At 39.0% G+C, this 15,001-nt stretch overlaps 1 protein-coding gene across 8 annotated transcripts in view; it reads right to left on the minus strand.

Moving 5' to 3' along the window:
- The window catches only part of HERC3 (HECT and RLD domain containing E3 ubiquitin protein ligase 3), a 144,006-nt gene that overhangs the window by 69,477 nt on the left and 59,528 nt on the right, over nucleotides 1-15,001 (minus strand). For all 8 annotated transcript variants that reach the window (XM_025290415.3, XM_025290417.3, XM_025290414.3 and 5 more), the window contains 6 exons: nucleotides 14,721-14,812; nucleotides 13,057-13,187; nucleotides 12,324-12,484; nucleotides 9,794-9,870; nucleotides 3,243-3,367; nucleotides 1,643-1,702 (listed from right to left, as the gene is read on the minus strand). In XM_025290415.3, coding sequence (XP_025146200.1) covers nucleotides 1,643-1,702; nucleotides 3,243-3,367; nucleotides 9,794-9,870; nucleotides 12,324-12,484; nucleotides 13,057-13,187; nucleotides 14,721-14,812 — 646 coding nt within the window. The remainder of the gene's footprint in view (nucleotides 1-1,642; nucleotides 1,703-3,242; nucleotides 3,368-9,793; nucleotides 9,871-12,323; nucleotides 12,485-13,056; nucleotides 13,188-14,720; nucleotides 14,813-15,001) is intronic.

The raw sequence follows: 15,001 nt of genomic DNA on the forward strand, positions 1-15,001 counted from the left end.
AGGGAATGGCATGATACATTTAAAGTGATAAAAGGGAAGAACCTCAACCAAGAATACTCTACCCCACAAGACTCTCCTTCAGATTTGATAGAGAAATCAAAAGCTTTCAGACAAGCAAAAGTTAAGAGAATTCAGCATTAGCAAACCAGCTTTACAACAAATGCCAAAGGAATTTCTCTAGGCAGCAAACGCAAGAGAAGGAAAAGACCTACAGAAAATAAATCCAAAATAATTAAGAAAATGGTAATAGGATCATACATATCAATAATTACCTTAAATGTAAATAGATTAAAAGCACCAACTAAAAGACATACACTAGCTGGGTGGATGAAAACAAGTGCATGTATGCACTTTCACCTACCACATCATTCTGCTTGATACTCCCCTCAAATTGTAATTATTTATATTGTTAAGTTAATCATGCTCCCATTATGGCTTGCAATTGTAATTATCTTTTATTTTTGTTTGGCTGCTGCTGCTGCTAAGTCACTTCAGTCGTGTCCAACTCTGTGCGACCCCACAGACAGCAGCCCACCAGGCTCCCCCGTCCCTGGGATTCTCCAGGTAAGAACACTGGAGTGGGTTGCCATTTCCTTCTCTTTGTTTGGCTACTAATTGTGAAAACTGATTAACATCTTTTGCTATTGTGACTATGTAACTATCACTCACTTAATACCATTGTATCATGACTGGTCAATAGAAAAATAATAAAATTCTATATCAACAAAACTAGGATCTAATAGAAAAACCTGTAATCACTTTTAAAAATCCAGAGGCATATCAGAATTAGCTTGAAATTTTTGGAAAACTACAAATGCTCAGGTATCGCTTTTTTCTCCAGAGCTCCAGATGTTTCTAATGAGCAGTCATGTTTATAAACAACTGGCCTATATGATGATCTTTTTACTTTTATCTAGTTTGTTTCACTTTTTCTATTACATATTCAATGCTCCCGTTTCATTTAGTTTATGTTCTCCAACTTCTCCATCTCTCCTGTTTTTTTCGTTCTTTCTCAAGCCCTTATTAAGTATAGTAGAAGAGCTTTTGTATACATATACATATAAATATGTATAATATATATTTTAGAAAATATATGAATTCTTGCCTAACTAAAAAAATTTTGACATTTTGATTTGACTTGTCTGACTTAGTATGAACAGAATGTTAGATTTCTAATTAAAAAATAGATATGCAACAAGCAAGAAAGGTCTACTGTATGATGGAAAATAATTTCAAAAATAATATATGTGTATCTGTATAACTGAATCACCTTGCTGTGTACCTGAAACATTGCAAAGTCAACTACACTTCAATAAAATATATATATATTTTTAAAAGAATTTAAGAACAAATATTATTAATATTTTGGAATAGCCTGAAAAATCTTACTTTTGATCACACCAACCCTTTCTGAGATACTGCCTCTCTCTTGGTGATCTGCTTCTCTGCCAGCTAGGCATGAATCAGCACTGCCCTTCCTGGTGTCCTCTCACCACCATCAGGCACTTCCGTTGCTGTGCAAATCGTAAGCTTACCCACTGAGTTAAGGCCAACCACCAGCAAAGAGAACACAAGCCTTTCTCAGCCTTTGCTGAGTAAGCACCTGCATCACACGTGGTTATTTTAAGACTAAGTCACTTACTTTTTCTCAAGAAAACTTCCATTCCAACAGGCCGCAGAAGATAATATCTGAACAACACCACTGCTCAGAAAGAAAAACGGGAAAGAAGTCTTTAATAAGTATAAATAAATGGTTATTTAAGCATCAGCAATAGATTACTCCTCTATTCCAGAGTTTCCATAATAGCTGCTCCTTCTTACCCAGGTGAAGCCTTGGAAAACAGTGTCCTGTCTCAAAACGGACAAGAACTTACATTATCCGTAAATCATGTTAAAATAAAGAGTATTAAAGTTGCCAAAAAAAAACTCTCAGGCCTAATAATAATGACCTTGGACTTTCCTCCCATCAACCGTCTAAGACACTTCCCCCCCTCACCTCCAAACACGAACCCAAAATAAAACCAAAAAAGCTAAGCCCAGCTTTTATTTACCAACACAGAAAGTATCTCTGCAAACTAATAACTGAACAAATACTTCCTTCTGTTTTGTTGCCCATCTTAGAAAGAAACTACAAATGAGTGAAGTTAAGTTTTTATTCCTATTACTTAGATTTTCTGGGGGGAAACTGCTAGTTTCTGAGGACCCACAGTGATACTACATGTCAGGAAGCTCGAACCCTCTTATTTAGTATAAGGAAAAGGGAAGGAACAAAGCAAATATACAGTTGAGGAGGGGATCACAGTAACTTCTGTTAATCACAGGAGCCAGGTCAGGAAGGATCTTTGGAGATCATTCCTTATATCCTATTGCTTGTAAATAAGAAAACTGAGAACCAGTCAAGTCCCAGCCAAGGGAGTCTCAGTGCCCCCACACCCCTATCTTCCCAGTGAGTCTAGTCCCCCCAGCCTGTTCCCTGCCCCTTCCAGACTGAACTCCCTGGCAGAGTCACCAAGCTTAGAGGGCTTCTGAGGACTGTCACAGAGATGCTCTAGGGCATTCCCAATGATCCCCCACTCAAAAAGCTGGTGTGTCCAAAGGGCTCAGGCAATTTGCCCCTCTACAATCTATTCCATAAAGTAAAATGCTTTATATACATATATGGGAACAACTATCACCCAGTACACAATCTGATTCATTCATCCCCAAGAATCAGCTTCTGTCAAAAAATGGAAAAACTGAGGAAAGCCAATACAATGTGTAAAAATATAAAAATTAAGAAAAAAAAATTTTAAGAATGAAATACACTTGCTGAAAGGACTCAATCCTTTAACTGTACTTTTTTCTCTATCTCATCTAATCATTTTGAATATGAAAATGCTAAATTATTCTGATTAAGTAAAATAAGCTTAGATTGGAATGCTTCAGAACAAGCATATGAAGAAAACTCTTGGAATTAAACAACAATAACACTAAGCTTTCTTGGCAGAAAGGCCAACTCAGGTCTTCATCAGTTAGGAATTTTAAGGTCCAAACAAAGCACATTGAGGAATACACCTTGTAAGAAAATGGGGGAACTTACTACGTTATTTCAAGCTAAGGGCACCAGATGTGTGCCCAAAAAATGACCCCTCAAATGCAAAACGCCATTTATATTCACAACCTCAAGATGGAAGTAGGGGAAAATCACTAAGTTGGAAATTCCAATACACTTTGAAAAGAACTGAAAACAAGCAACCACATACTTGATTGTATTTGCATTGTTGTGTTCTGAGAGCTTTTGTCTCCAAACTGCTATGGTTTCATCATTTATTAAACTGGTGTAATGTGCTTGGTTCATCATCCTGAAGTCAACAGCAGGAGAAGAATTCTGAGGGATTAAATATGACAGCAAAAAAAAAAAAAAAAAAATTATGGAACAGCAGGGACTTTTTCTCATCTCCCTTTCCCCATATAGCTCCCACTTTGTGTTTCACTTATGTACAGGAGCGGGGGTGCACCATCCAGATCCTCTCTCCCTTCAGAACGGACCACTCACCCCACCAGCTGCCTCAGTGTAAGCTCTGGACTGCCCCCAGCTGCACTGACCTCCAGGAACTGCCCTGGGCGCTGGCCTCACTCCCTTCCTGTCAGTGGCAGCTGGGGATGTGGTGCCAGGCCTCAGCCCCCCTGCCCCCAGAAGGATTTACACCTGGGAAACAGACTCTGAACCTGAGATTTATGTTTGAAGTTTGGGGTTGGGAGGAGTTCTAGAATATTTCCTCAGGATGAAGGAGGCAGGATCGGGCAGAAGGGGAAGCTGAACTGCAGCTCAGTGCCTCAGCCGAACTCATGGGGTGCTGTGGAGCCGGGATGGCCCTTCAGTACCCTCCCCAGAGAAACCAAACCAAGAGGACTGCTTCAGATTTCTTTCTCCCTCTGCTTTGAATTACCGTAACATCAAGGTTTTTAAATTACTAATCTTTTGCTTAACTGTTCACCAAACTCCAACAATATGCATTATAAAACGTCTATACAATCTATATTGTAAATAATCTATGAAAATGTAATGCCTCTTAATGTCTTGCTCAAAGTACACAGCTATAAATTTATAAGAAAGACAAAAGACATATCAATAATGGCCTTTAAATCCCCAAATGCTGCACAGTGCTATATAATAAGCACTTTTCCTAAAACTGCTATTTTTCAACTTATTTTCCCCAAATCTAATCATGATCTAGAACTAGAGAAAAATTTAAAGTGCTTTATGTCTCCTGTACTTGTCACTAGAAGAGAGGGAAAAAAGCAATATTAAAACATTAACCAGATGATCATAAAAACACAACTATCAAAGTAAATTTTCTTGGTTATTTTCTCAGAGTGATGAGTTAAGACAGCATTATAAGGGGAAAGGAAGAGGGCATGTAACAGACTCGAGATGTTTGCCAAAGTTTATGATCATCTGGTTTTTGATAAGTGTTTTAACAAAAATGACCACAGAAATCTGTTAAGAGAACAAAAGCCATCTTGAACTGCATAGAGAAAAACTGTAAGACAAAACAGACACTTGAGAACACACAAACAAGACTGTCTCTCCACCGTGGTCTTAAAACCAGTCATTATGTAAATTTGAATTGCTTCCCCCATTCCAAGGAGCAGCTGAACACAGACACAAACACATACTTAAAATATAGACATGTTACTATTTTCTCATTCTTCACCCCAAGTCCAACAAACCACAGATGCCTTGGATAAACTACAATCTCAAAATCAAACATAAAGACCCAAGAAAAAGCACTGGTTTTCCATGCCTTAGAATTACGTACAGCCTCAAAAGAAAAAATTGGTGTAGGTCAGTGTATCCAACTCTGGCTGCACTTTGGATCACCAGAGCTTTCAAAAATCCTGACAGCCAAGTTACACTCTAAACAAGTTAAATCAGAATCTCTGGAGATACTGGTGTCTTTTTAAGACTTCTAGGTCTTAGTCATTAATTATGTAGTATATTTGCATGGTGACAGATGGTAGCTAGACTCGTGGTGATCATTTCAAAATTATAGAAATATAAATCACTATGTTGTGTACCAGGAATTAAAATAGTGTTGTAAATTAATATACTTAAAAATAAAACAAAATTGCTCATAGAAAAAAGAGATTGATTTGTGATTACCAGAGGCAGGGAGTGGGGGGGATCGGGGATTGGCAATAGGCAGTCAGAAAGCACATACTTCAATTTATAAGATAAATAAATACTAGGTGTATAATATAAAACAGCGCTCAATTTAGTTGCTCAGTCATGTCTGACTCTTTGCGACCCCAATAATTAACAAAAGAATTCAAAATGCAGTACTTCGGTGCAATCTCAAAATCCACAGAATAATCTCTGTTCATTTCCAAGGCAAACCATTCAATATTACAGTAATCCAAGTCTATGCCCCAATCTGTAATGCTGAAGAAACTGAAGCTGAACAGTTCCATGAAGACCTACCAGACCAACCTTCCAGAACTAACATCCAAAACGATGTTCTCTTCATTATAGGGGAGTGGAATGCAAAAGTAGGAAGTCAAGAATTACCTGGAGTAACAGGCAAATTTGGCCTTGGAGTAAAAAATGAAGCAGGGCAAAGGCTAACAGAGTTTTCTCAAAAGAACGCACTGGTCATAGCAAACACCCTCTTCCAACAACACAAGAGAAGACGCTATACATGGACGTCACCAGATGGTCAACACTGAAATCAGATTGATTATATTCTTTGCAGGCAAAGATGGAGAAGCTCTATACAGTCAGCAAAAACAAGACTGGGAGCTGACTGTGGCTCAGATCATGAACTCCTATTGCCAAATTCAGACTTAAATTGAAGAAAGTAGGGAAAATCACTAGGCCATTCAGATATGACCTAAATCAAATCCCTTATGATTATACAGTGGAAGTGACAAATACATTCAAGAGATTAGATCTGATAGACAGAGTGCCTGAAGAACTATTGACTGAGGTTCATGACATTGTACAGGAGGCAGGGATCAAGACCATCCCCAAGAAAAAGAAGTGTAAAAAGGCAAAATGGTTGTCTGAGGAGGCCTTACAAATAGCCGTGAAGAGATGCAAAAGGCAAAGGAGAAAAGGAAAAATATACCCATGTGAACGTAGAGTTCCAAAGAATAGCAAGCAGAGATAAAGCAGCCTTCCTCAGTGATCAATGCAAAGAAATAGAGGAAAACAATAGAATGGGAAAGACTAGAGATCTCTTTAAGAAAATTAGAACTACCTAGACAACATTTCATGCAAAGATGAGCACAATCAAGGACAGATATGGTATGGACTTATCAGAAGCAGAAAAGATTAAAAAGAGGTGGCAAGAATACACAGAAGAGATCACAAAAAAGATAAACAAAAAAGATCTTCATGACCCATATAACCACGATGATGTGATCACTCACCTAGAGCTAGACATCCCTGAATGCGAAGTCAAGTGGGCCTTAGGAAGCATCAGTACAAACAAAGCTAGTAGAGGTGATGGAGTTCCAGTTGAGCTATTTCAAATCCTAAAAGATGATGCTGTGAAAGTGCTGCACTCAATATGCCAGCAAATTTGGAAAACTCAGCAGTGGCCACAGGACTGGAAAAGGTCAGTTTTCATTCCAATCCCAAAGAAAAGCAATACCAAAGAATGTTCAAACTACTGCACAATTCCACTCATCTCACATGCTAGCAAAGCAATGTTCAAAATTCTCTAAGCCAGGCTTCAACAATACATGAACCGTGAACTTCCAGATGCTCAAGCTGGTTTTAGAAAAGAGAGAGGAACCAGAGATCAAATTGCCAACATCCACTGGATCATTGAGAAAGCAAGAGTTCTAGAAAAACATCTACTTTTGCTTTATTGACTACGCCAAAGCCTTTGACTGTGTGGATCACAACAAACTGTGGAAAATTCTTAAAAGAGATGGGAATACCAGACCACCTGACCTGCCTCCTGAGAAATCTGTATGCAGGTCAAGAAGCAACAGTTAGAACTGGACATGGAACAACAGACTGGTTCCAAATCGGGAAAGAAGTACATCAAGGCTGCATATTGTCACTCTGCTTATTTAACTTATATGCAGAGTACATTATGTGAAATGCCAGGCTGGATGAAGCACAAGCTGGAATCAAGATTGCTGGGAGAAATATCAATAACCTCAGATATGCAGATGACACCACCCTTATGGCAGAAAGCAAAGAAGAACTCAAGAGCCTCTTGATGAAAGTGAAAGAGGAGAGAAAAAGTTGGCTTAAAACTCAACATTCAGAAAACTAAGATCATGGCGTCTGGTCCCATCTTCATAGCAAACAGATGGGGAAACAGTGACAGACTTTATTTTGGGGGGCTCCAAAATCACTGCAGATGGTGACTGAAGCCATGCAATTAAAAGACGCTTGCTCCTTGGAAGAAAAGCTATGACCAACCTAGATAGCATATTCAAAAGCAGAGACATTACTTTGCCAACTAAGGTCCGTCTAGTCAGAGCTATGGTTTTTCCAGTAGTCATGTATGGATGTGAGAGTTGGACTGTGAAGAAAGCTGAACGCCGAAGAATTGATGCTTTTGAACAGTGGTGTTGGAGAAGACTCTTGAGAGTTCCTTGGACTGTAAGGAGATCAAAACAGTCAATCCTAAAGGAAATCAGTCCTGAATATTCATTGGAAGGGCTGATGCTGAAGCTGAAACTCCAATACTTTGGCCACCTGATGCAAAGAAACAACTCATTGGAAAAGACTCTTATGCTGGGAAAGATTGAAGGCGGGAGGAGAAGGGGACAACAGAGGATGAGATGGTTGGATGGCATCACTGACTCAATGGACATGAGTTCAAGTAGGCTCTGGGAATTGGTGATGGACAGGGAAGCCTGGCATGCCGCAGTCCATGGGGTCGCAAAGTGTCGGACACGACTGAGGACTGAACTGAACTGAAATAAATCTTAAGAGTGTCTTATAAAAATGGAGTATGTCACTACACAGATGCTTTTTCTTGGGTCATTAAGAGATTCTTCATGTGTCATGGTAACAGAGTCAACACATTTTTTGACCAATCTCTGTACCTAAACAAATACCTAGGCTTAATAGCTTAAATAAAAGTGTACAGGTTTCAGTGTTTATAAGAAAGAGCAATACCTTTCTAAGTCATATTCTATTTTCAGTTGCTTTTTTCTTTATCTTACATATTTAATGTATACCACTCTTCTAGTTGTTTAAACTTTAACCTGCCCTCTTTCTACAACAATATGCTACTTTCACTTCCTTCTCATCAATGTTTTGTTTTCCGGTTCCAACAATGTTAATTACAGTTAAATTTAAAATTCAACTACATATATCAGATACCATATTTATAAAAGGAATGAAACTAAGTTTTATGCTGAATTTCACAGGAAAATTAAAGTTGGTTAATCAAACCACTTTCTTAGAGAAAGGAATACTTCAGACTGTACTACTTGTGGACACAAAGTAACTATCCTACAAAGATTCAGGGCTTTTCATATTTTGCTTTATTGGCACGTTAAAGAAACAAAGAATAGTTTCAGCTTTTTTCAAGGTTTCTCTGTGAAGCACTGAAGCTGGGCCTAAAATAGGTCTGAAGCAACAGCTCCAACTCAGTCCAGATGGCTGCACTCAACAGAACCTTCTGCAGCATCCTGACCTGGATAATATCTAACGTCAGTATCAGCTATCCAACCTGCAGCCTCAGACTCCACCACAACCTTTTCTATCCAAGTCAGAGAATGATACTGACTAGAAGGCAAGGATATCATATGTCGAGAGATGGCACAGTATCAGAGTAATGGGGAGAGTTTCCAATACCAACAGGGCACCTTGTGTCCACAGAACTTCATTTTTCTTCCCAGCCTACTCTGATTCCTTTGTCATCACCACCAGCGCTTCCCTGCTCCTCCAGGGGAGGATGAGGATCAATGCACTACATATGGTTAATCCTCCCCAAGCGCTGACTGAATAAAAGAAGGGTCAGGGCTTGAAGGGAAGGGAGGGAGAGAGGAGAGGAGCATAAGAGCAGCAGGGTGTAGAGGACAGGAAACAAACCTGTGGTGTTCATTTCAGAATGATTTTTCTCATCCAGAAAGAGGGGAATGAATTAAAGCCCTGTCACGGATAGCATCACCGACTCAACGGACATGAGTCTGAGCAAACTTTGGGAGACACTGAAGGACAGGGGAGCCTGGTGTGCTGAGGTCCACTTGGTCGTAGAGTCAGACATAACTTAGCAACTGAACAACAACACAGATACTTAGCCCACGTTCTCTTCCACCTCCAGCCCTAAGAAAATGTCATTTGCCCACCACAGGGATGCAGGAGACAACCTGAGGGAAATTTTCGTGTGGTTTTATAAGCAGACGATAAATAATAAAGGATATCTGAATGGCATCTCTTATATTTAGTATATACTCAATCACATCAAACAAGCACAGTGAGTTCTCAAATACCTAGCATTTATTGCTACTTAGGGAAGGAAACAATAGAAAGTCAAACAATCCCAAAGTTAGTATGAATTCTCTGAGGCCTCCTTAAATCTCTTTTGGGACAAATCTAGATATAAATAAATAATTTTCCATTATAAAGTAGAACTCTGTGATTAAATACCAAGAAAATTATTGGCACTTTAAGGAAACAAAATGGAGATTACTTCAGTTTTGTCAGCGTATTTTAATAATATAAAATTGGTAGAAACAAAGAATAATGCTGCTCTCATGTAATTATTATTTATTAAAATAAATATTGGTTCACCAGTATTCCACCCCCAAGATAACAGTCAAAAGAAAATTTTACCTCATATTTGGAGCAAAGTACAAAAGTCTGGTCTCCTCCAGAGAAGATCTGCTTAACAATATGATATTTAAAGCGATCTGTCAAAAAATTTTCAAGAGCATGTTTTTCAACAATTAAACTTTTTCCTTGATCCCCTTTTCTAACATTCCAAATATGTTTCCGAGTGGTTTCCTATCCATTTAATTATGTCAGAGAAGTAAAAAACCTCCTCTCCTGGCTCTCTTCCCAGGACTGTTTCTACCTCAGTTAAAACTAAACATATAAAACTGTATCTTCCACTCTAACCCCCTCTTCCTCCTGCCAACTGCCAGCTAGTCCTGACCTCGTTTTTATTTTTTCATTCTAACTCTGTCATGACACTGAAGTTTAAAACAGTCACTACTATAAACCGTAACGTCAGCTAAGACACCACTTACAGCATCTGAGTGTGGAGGTCTGCAGCCACTTCCGGATGAAGCTCCATGTCCTGCTTCCGCTTTGCCTCCCATCTCACTGTGCCCACAGCGACACTCTCACACCACCGTCTCACTCAATTCTAATGGCTCCTCTAATAGCACCACCTCATAGCTCCATGGGAGAAGGCAATGGCACCCCACTCCAGTACTGTTGCCCGGAAAACCCCATGGATGGAGGAGCCTGGAAGGCTGCAGTCCATGGGGTCGCTAAGAGTCAAACACGACTGAGTGACTTCACTTTCACTTTCCACTTTCATGCACTGGAGAAGGAAATGGCAACCCACTCCAGTGTTCTTGCCTGGAGAATCCCATGGATGGAGAAGCCTGGTAGGCTGCAGTCCATGGGGTCGCACAGAGTCGGACACGACTGAAGCGACTTGGCAGCATAGCTCCATGCCTTTCCCTTCTACCACGCCCAGAGCACGCTGTGTTCTCCAGGAATGGCGCCCCCTAGAGCATGATGGAAAGGTGCTCCTGGTACCCGTAGTTCCATGGTACTCACCACAGCCTACCCCTCCATTGTCCTCTACCTAACTCCAAACCATCCCTTAAGACACACCTCAAACTTCCTCTCTATGGAACACTGTGCTCCCAAATTACCACGAAGGTTCCTAAAACCAGCATTTACATAACAAATTAAAATTCACCTACTTACATTATAAGTTTTATCCTGTAATTAAACTTTGAAAACTTTGTGGTTTAAAATTAACCTACATACTGGAGTTTTTAAAAATTGGTGTATTTCTTAAATATATGCTTTCCTAACATGAGTACAATGCCTTAGAGAAAAAGAAATTTATAAATGATAGATAAGAGGACACCTAGCCATTTTTCCACTTTGGGGAACATGATCAAAACAAAATCTTATTTATTTTACATTTCAAGTTCCACTACATTCTCAGATGCTCATATATTCATTCCATGAATATTTATTGAGTGAAAAGTTTGTGCCAGACCCTGTGCTATATGCCAGGTTTACAAACAGGAAATGACTCTGAACCGGGGTCTCCTGCATCGCAGGTGGATTCTTTACCAACTGAGTTATCAGGGAGGCTCGCCCTGTACTTAAGTTTCTCATGCTCCAGAAGGGTACTTATGGTTGTTACTGTTAAAATTCTGATTAAGCCATAACTGTGCCACTTTATAGTCTTCAAAATCGAAATCAGTTATTAAATCACAGTTCTTTGTAATGACTCTCCATCTCCATTTAAGCTTCTGGATTTATTGCTTCAAGTCACTCTTACTGAACAACTGCCTTATTTTGATTTCCAGTGAAATGAACACTGTGTTACTTAACTATTCTTTAAGAAATAGAAATGGCATGAAAAAAGATCATGTCATATTGTGACCAAAATAGCAATCATAAATGGAAGCTAACAAGAATTCAAGCATTAAAAGCACTGGCTTTAAAGTTCACAGAGAACCACCTAGTGGTTACCAGTGGCAAGCAGTGTGGGGAGGGGCAATCCAGAGTTGCAGGGGGTGCTAGGTACAATCTACTGAGTGTGAGATAGCCTACAAGGATGTTTTGTACAACACAGGGAATATAGCCAATATTTTGTGATACCTGTAAACGGAGTGCAACTTTTTTAAACTGTAAAATTTTAAAAAATTAAAAAGAACACAGGTTTTAGAAAGAAGCAGGCCTGGGTTTAAATTCTGTTCCCAGAATCTACATCATTTTGGGCAAGCTACTTAACCTCCAATTGATTCAGTTTCCTCCTCTCCAACATGGGGATAATAACCACTAGTTTTTAAGGTTGTTTTCAGTGCTTAACATGGTAATGGAACTTGGTTAAGCCTTCAATAAATATGAACTTTCATTATCAGCAACAATAGTAAATAAAATGGATACACCACAATCAAAATCCTTATGACCAAAATAGAATTTTTGCTTTATTCTCTAGAATCTCAACTGTAGTTAGTAAGTGCTCAAATATTTGTTGACTTTTAGAATATCTTGTATTTATTCCCTCCAAAAGACCTCAAGGTTAAAAAATAAAATAATACATGTTCTATAACAAGAGTTTTTAGCACTTAAAACACCATTAAATTCCAATAAGCATCACTCTTACCAGCTCTGGCTGAAAGCTGGCCACTGTGGGCAGCCCAGTAACCTTTCACAGGAGAAGGGCACTTGACGTTACAAGTGTGTCCAGTTCCTAACTGACCTCTGGCTCCACAACCAAATGCATAGATGAGTCCAGAAGAAGGCACAAAGGCTAGGGTGTGTTGTCTAGGGGAAAACAATGTGAATTAACCCAACAGCATTGTTTCTACTGATAATGAATGAATACACACACCGACTTTTAATAACCATACGTGAGCACAGCAATTCCTACAGGTGACCCCAGAAGCCTACCCCCTTGTGTTTACATGTGCTTATTTTTGCAGCCCTGGATCTTCATAATACTGCCCTTCACTGATACCCTAGGTCATTGGGATGGTGATAAGACCTGGAAAGAGTTTAAGGGCCTACTGCATTGGGGATGAACAGAAAGAGGTGGGGAAAATCAGCAAACTTTCCAAGATTTCTTTGAGGCTCTCTCACTTTCCTTTCTACATGTCTCCCTCATGTCATGCTATTCTTTATCCCCAAAGAACTATACTGGCCCCATGTAGCTCTGCTTCTCTAAAACCCTTCCTTGCCACACTCTGCTCAGATTGAACTCTCTCCAAATTTTCACCATAGGTATGCATGCAGTTGATTTCTTAAAACAACACTGGTTAGAAGTAGCCACATCACTACAAAGACAAGATCCATTTCTGAGTCTTAATAGATCTAAGGAAGTTCTTAGGAGCACTCACCTGCCACAAGCAATTTGAGTGACTTCACTGCCCATCAGCTCCAGAACTCTTCTTGGATTGACCTCATCATTCATAGAATCATGTCCAAGTTGCCCACAGGAACCAGCACCAAAGGTAAACACACCTCCACTCTAACAAGGAGTAAACACCACATAAGTGCACTGTGTCTCTGAGTTTGGATACACTCCTCTAACTTCTGTATACAAAATTAGTATCACAACAGTCTGTACAAGAACACTATGCCCACTTGACTCTTAGACAAATCACTTCTTTGGAATGTTCTCTAAATAGAAAAGAGAATTTTTAAAAAGAATTTAAGACTACATCTTTATGGAACAAAGACAGTATTGCTCAAGGGAATGTGTGTCATCTATATATAAATTTTAAAAGTAGTTTAAAAGTACAACAATGTTAATAAACAGGAATACAAAAAAAGAAGAAAAAGGTAGGTGAAATGAGATGAACTTTTCATGACCATTCATATGTAAGAAATTACATACTCCACAGACTCCTAAGATTTTTTTTAGCAGCTGTACTTACAAATACTAAAGCATTTTATTAAAGTAAATCTTTAACAGTTTGTTCAACACAAAAATACTTTTTCATTCTCTCCAGATGTGACTGTCTTAGAAGCAAAAGAAATAGGTTGAATAATTTTAAAACATTAATTACATTGCTCTTTCTTTTTTCATCATTCAGTCGCTCAATCACGTCCAATTCTTTGTGACCCCATGGACTGCTGCCCTCCAAGCTTCCCTATCCTTCACCATTTTCCAGGGTTTGCTCAAACTCATGTTCATTGAGTCAGTGATGCCATCCAACCATCTCACCCTGCCTTCAATCGTTGCCAGCATCAGGATCTTTTCCGATGATTTGGCTCTTCCCATGAGGTGGTCAAAATATTGGAGCTTCAGCTTCAGCATCAGTCCTTCCAATGAATATTCAGGATTGATTTTCTTTACAATTGACTGGTTTGATCTCTCTGCTGTCAAAGGGAGTCTCTCAAGAGTCTTCTCCAGCACGACAGTTGGAAGGCATCAATTCTTTGGTGCTCAGCTTTATTTATGGTCCAACTCTCACATGCATACATGACTACTGGAAAAACCATAGCTTTGACTAGATGGATCTTTGTTGGCAAAGTAATATCTCTGCTTTTTAATATGCTGTCTAGGTTTGTCATTGCTTTTCTTTCAAGGAGCAAGTATCTTTTAATTTCATGGCTATAGTCACCATCCACAGTGATTTTGGAGCCCAAAAAAGTAAAGTTTCTCACTGTTTCCATTGTATCCCCATCTATTTACCATGAAGTGATGGGACCAGATGCCATGATCTTCATTTTTTTAATACTGAGTTTTAAGACAGTTTTTTCACTCTCCTCTTTCACCTTCATCAAGAGGCTCTTTACTCACTCTTCACTTTCTGCCATAAGGGTAGTATCATCTGCATATCTGAGGTTATTGGTATCTCTACCTGCAATGTTGATTCCAGCTTAGGAACACAGAATATTGCTATATGTATTTCAAGGTTATATATATTGAACTATTTTTATGTTTATACACTATTCCTACTCTCTATAAAAGACCTTATCAAAAATAATCAAGTAATGATAATCATCCTTATTATAGAAGTACCACAGAACAAACCAGAATACTGAAGTTTCTTACTTTTGTAAGAACTGCTGTATGTTCTTCTCCACAACTGATATAGACGACTTTCTGTGTTCGCAGGAGCTTCACATGGCAAGGAGACTCCCGATCTAGAAAAGGAGAAATATCAAAAAGTCAGTATCATCTGTCTTTGAGATGAAATATGCACAGTTCTTTTAGCCTCAATTTTGGGCCCCCTGATTCCTGATTCTCCTCTTCAGCTTGCTGCCTGAACCTCCACTTGGATGTCTAATAGACATCTCATTTTTAACATATTTAAGGCCTAATTCCCCATAATC

This window comes from Bubalus bubalis, chromosome 7, assembly GCF_019923935.1.
Source record: "Bubalus bubalis isolate 160015118507 breed Murrah chromosome 7, NDDB_SH_1, whole genome shotgun sequence".
Lineage (NCBI taxonomy): Eukaryota > Metazoa > Chordata > Mammalia > Artiodactyla > Bovidae > Bubalus > Bubalus bubalis.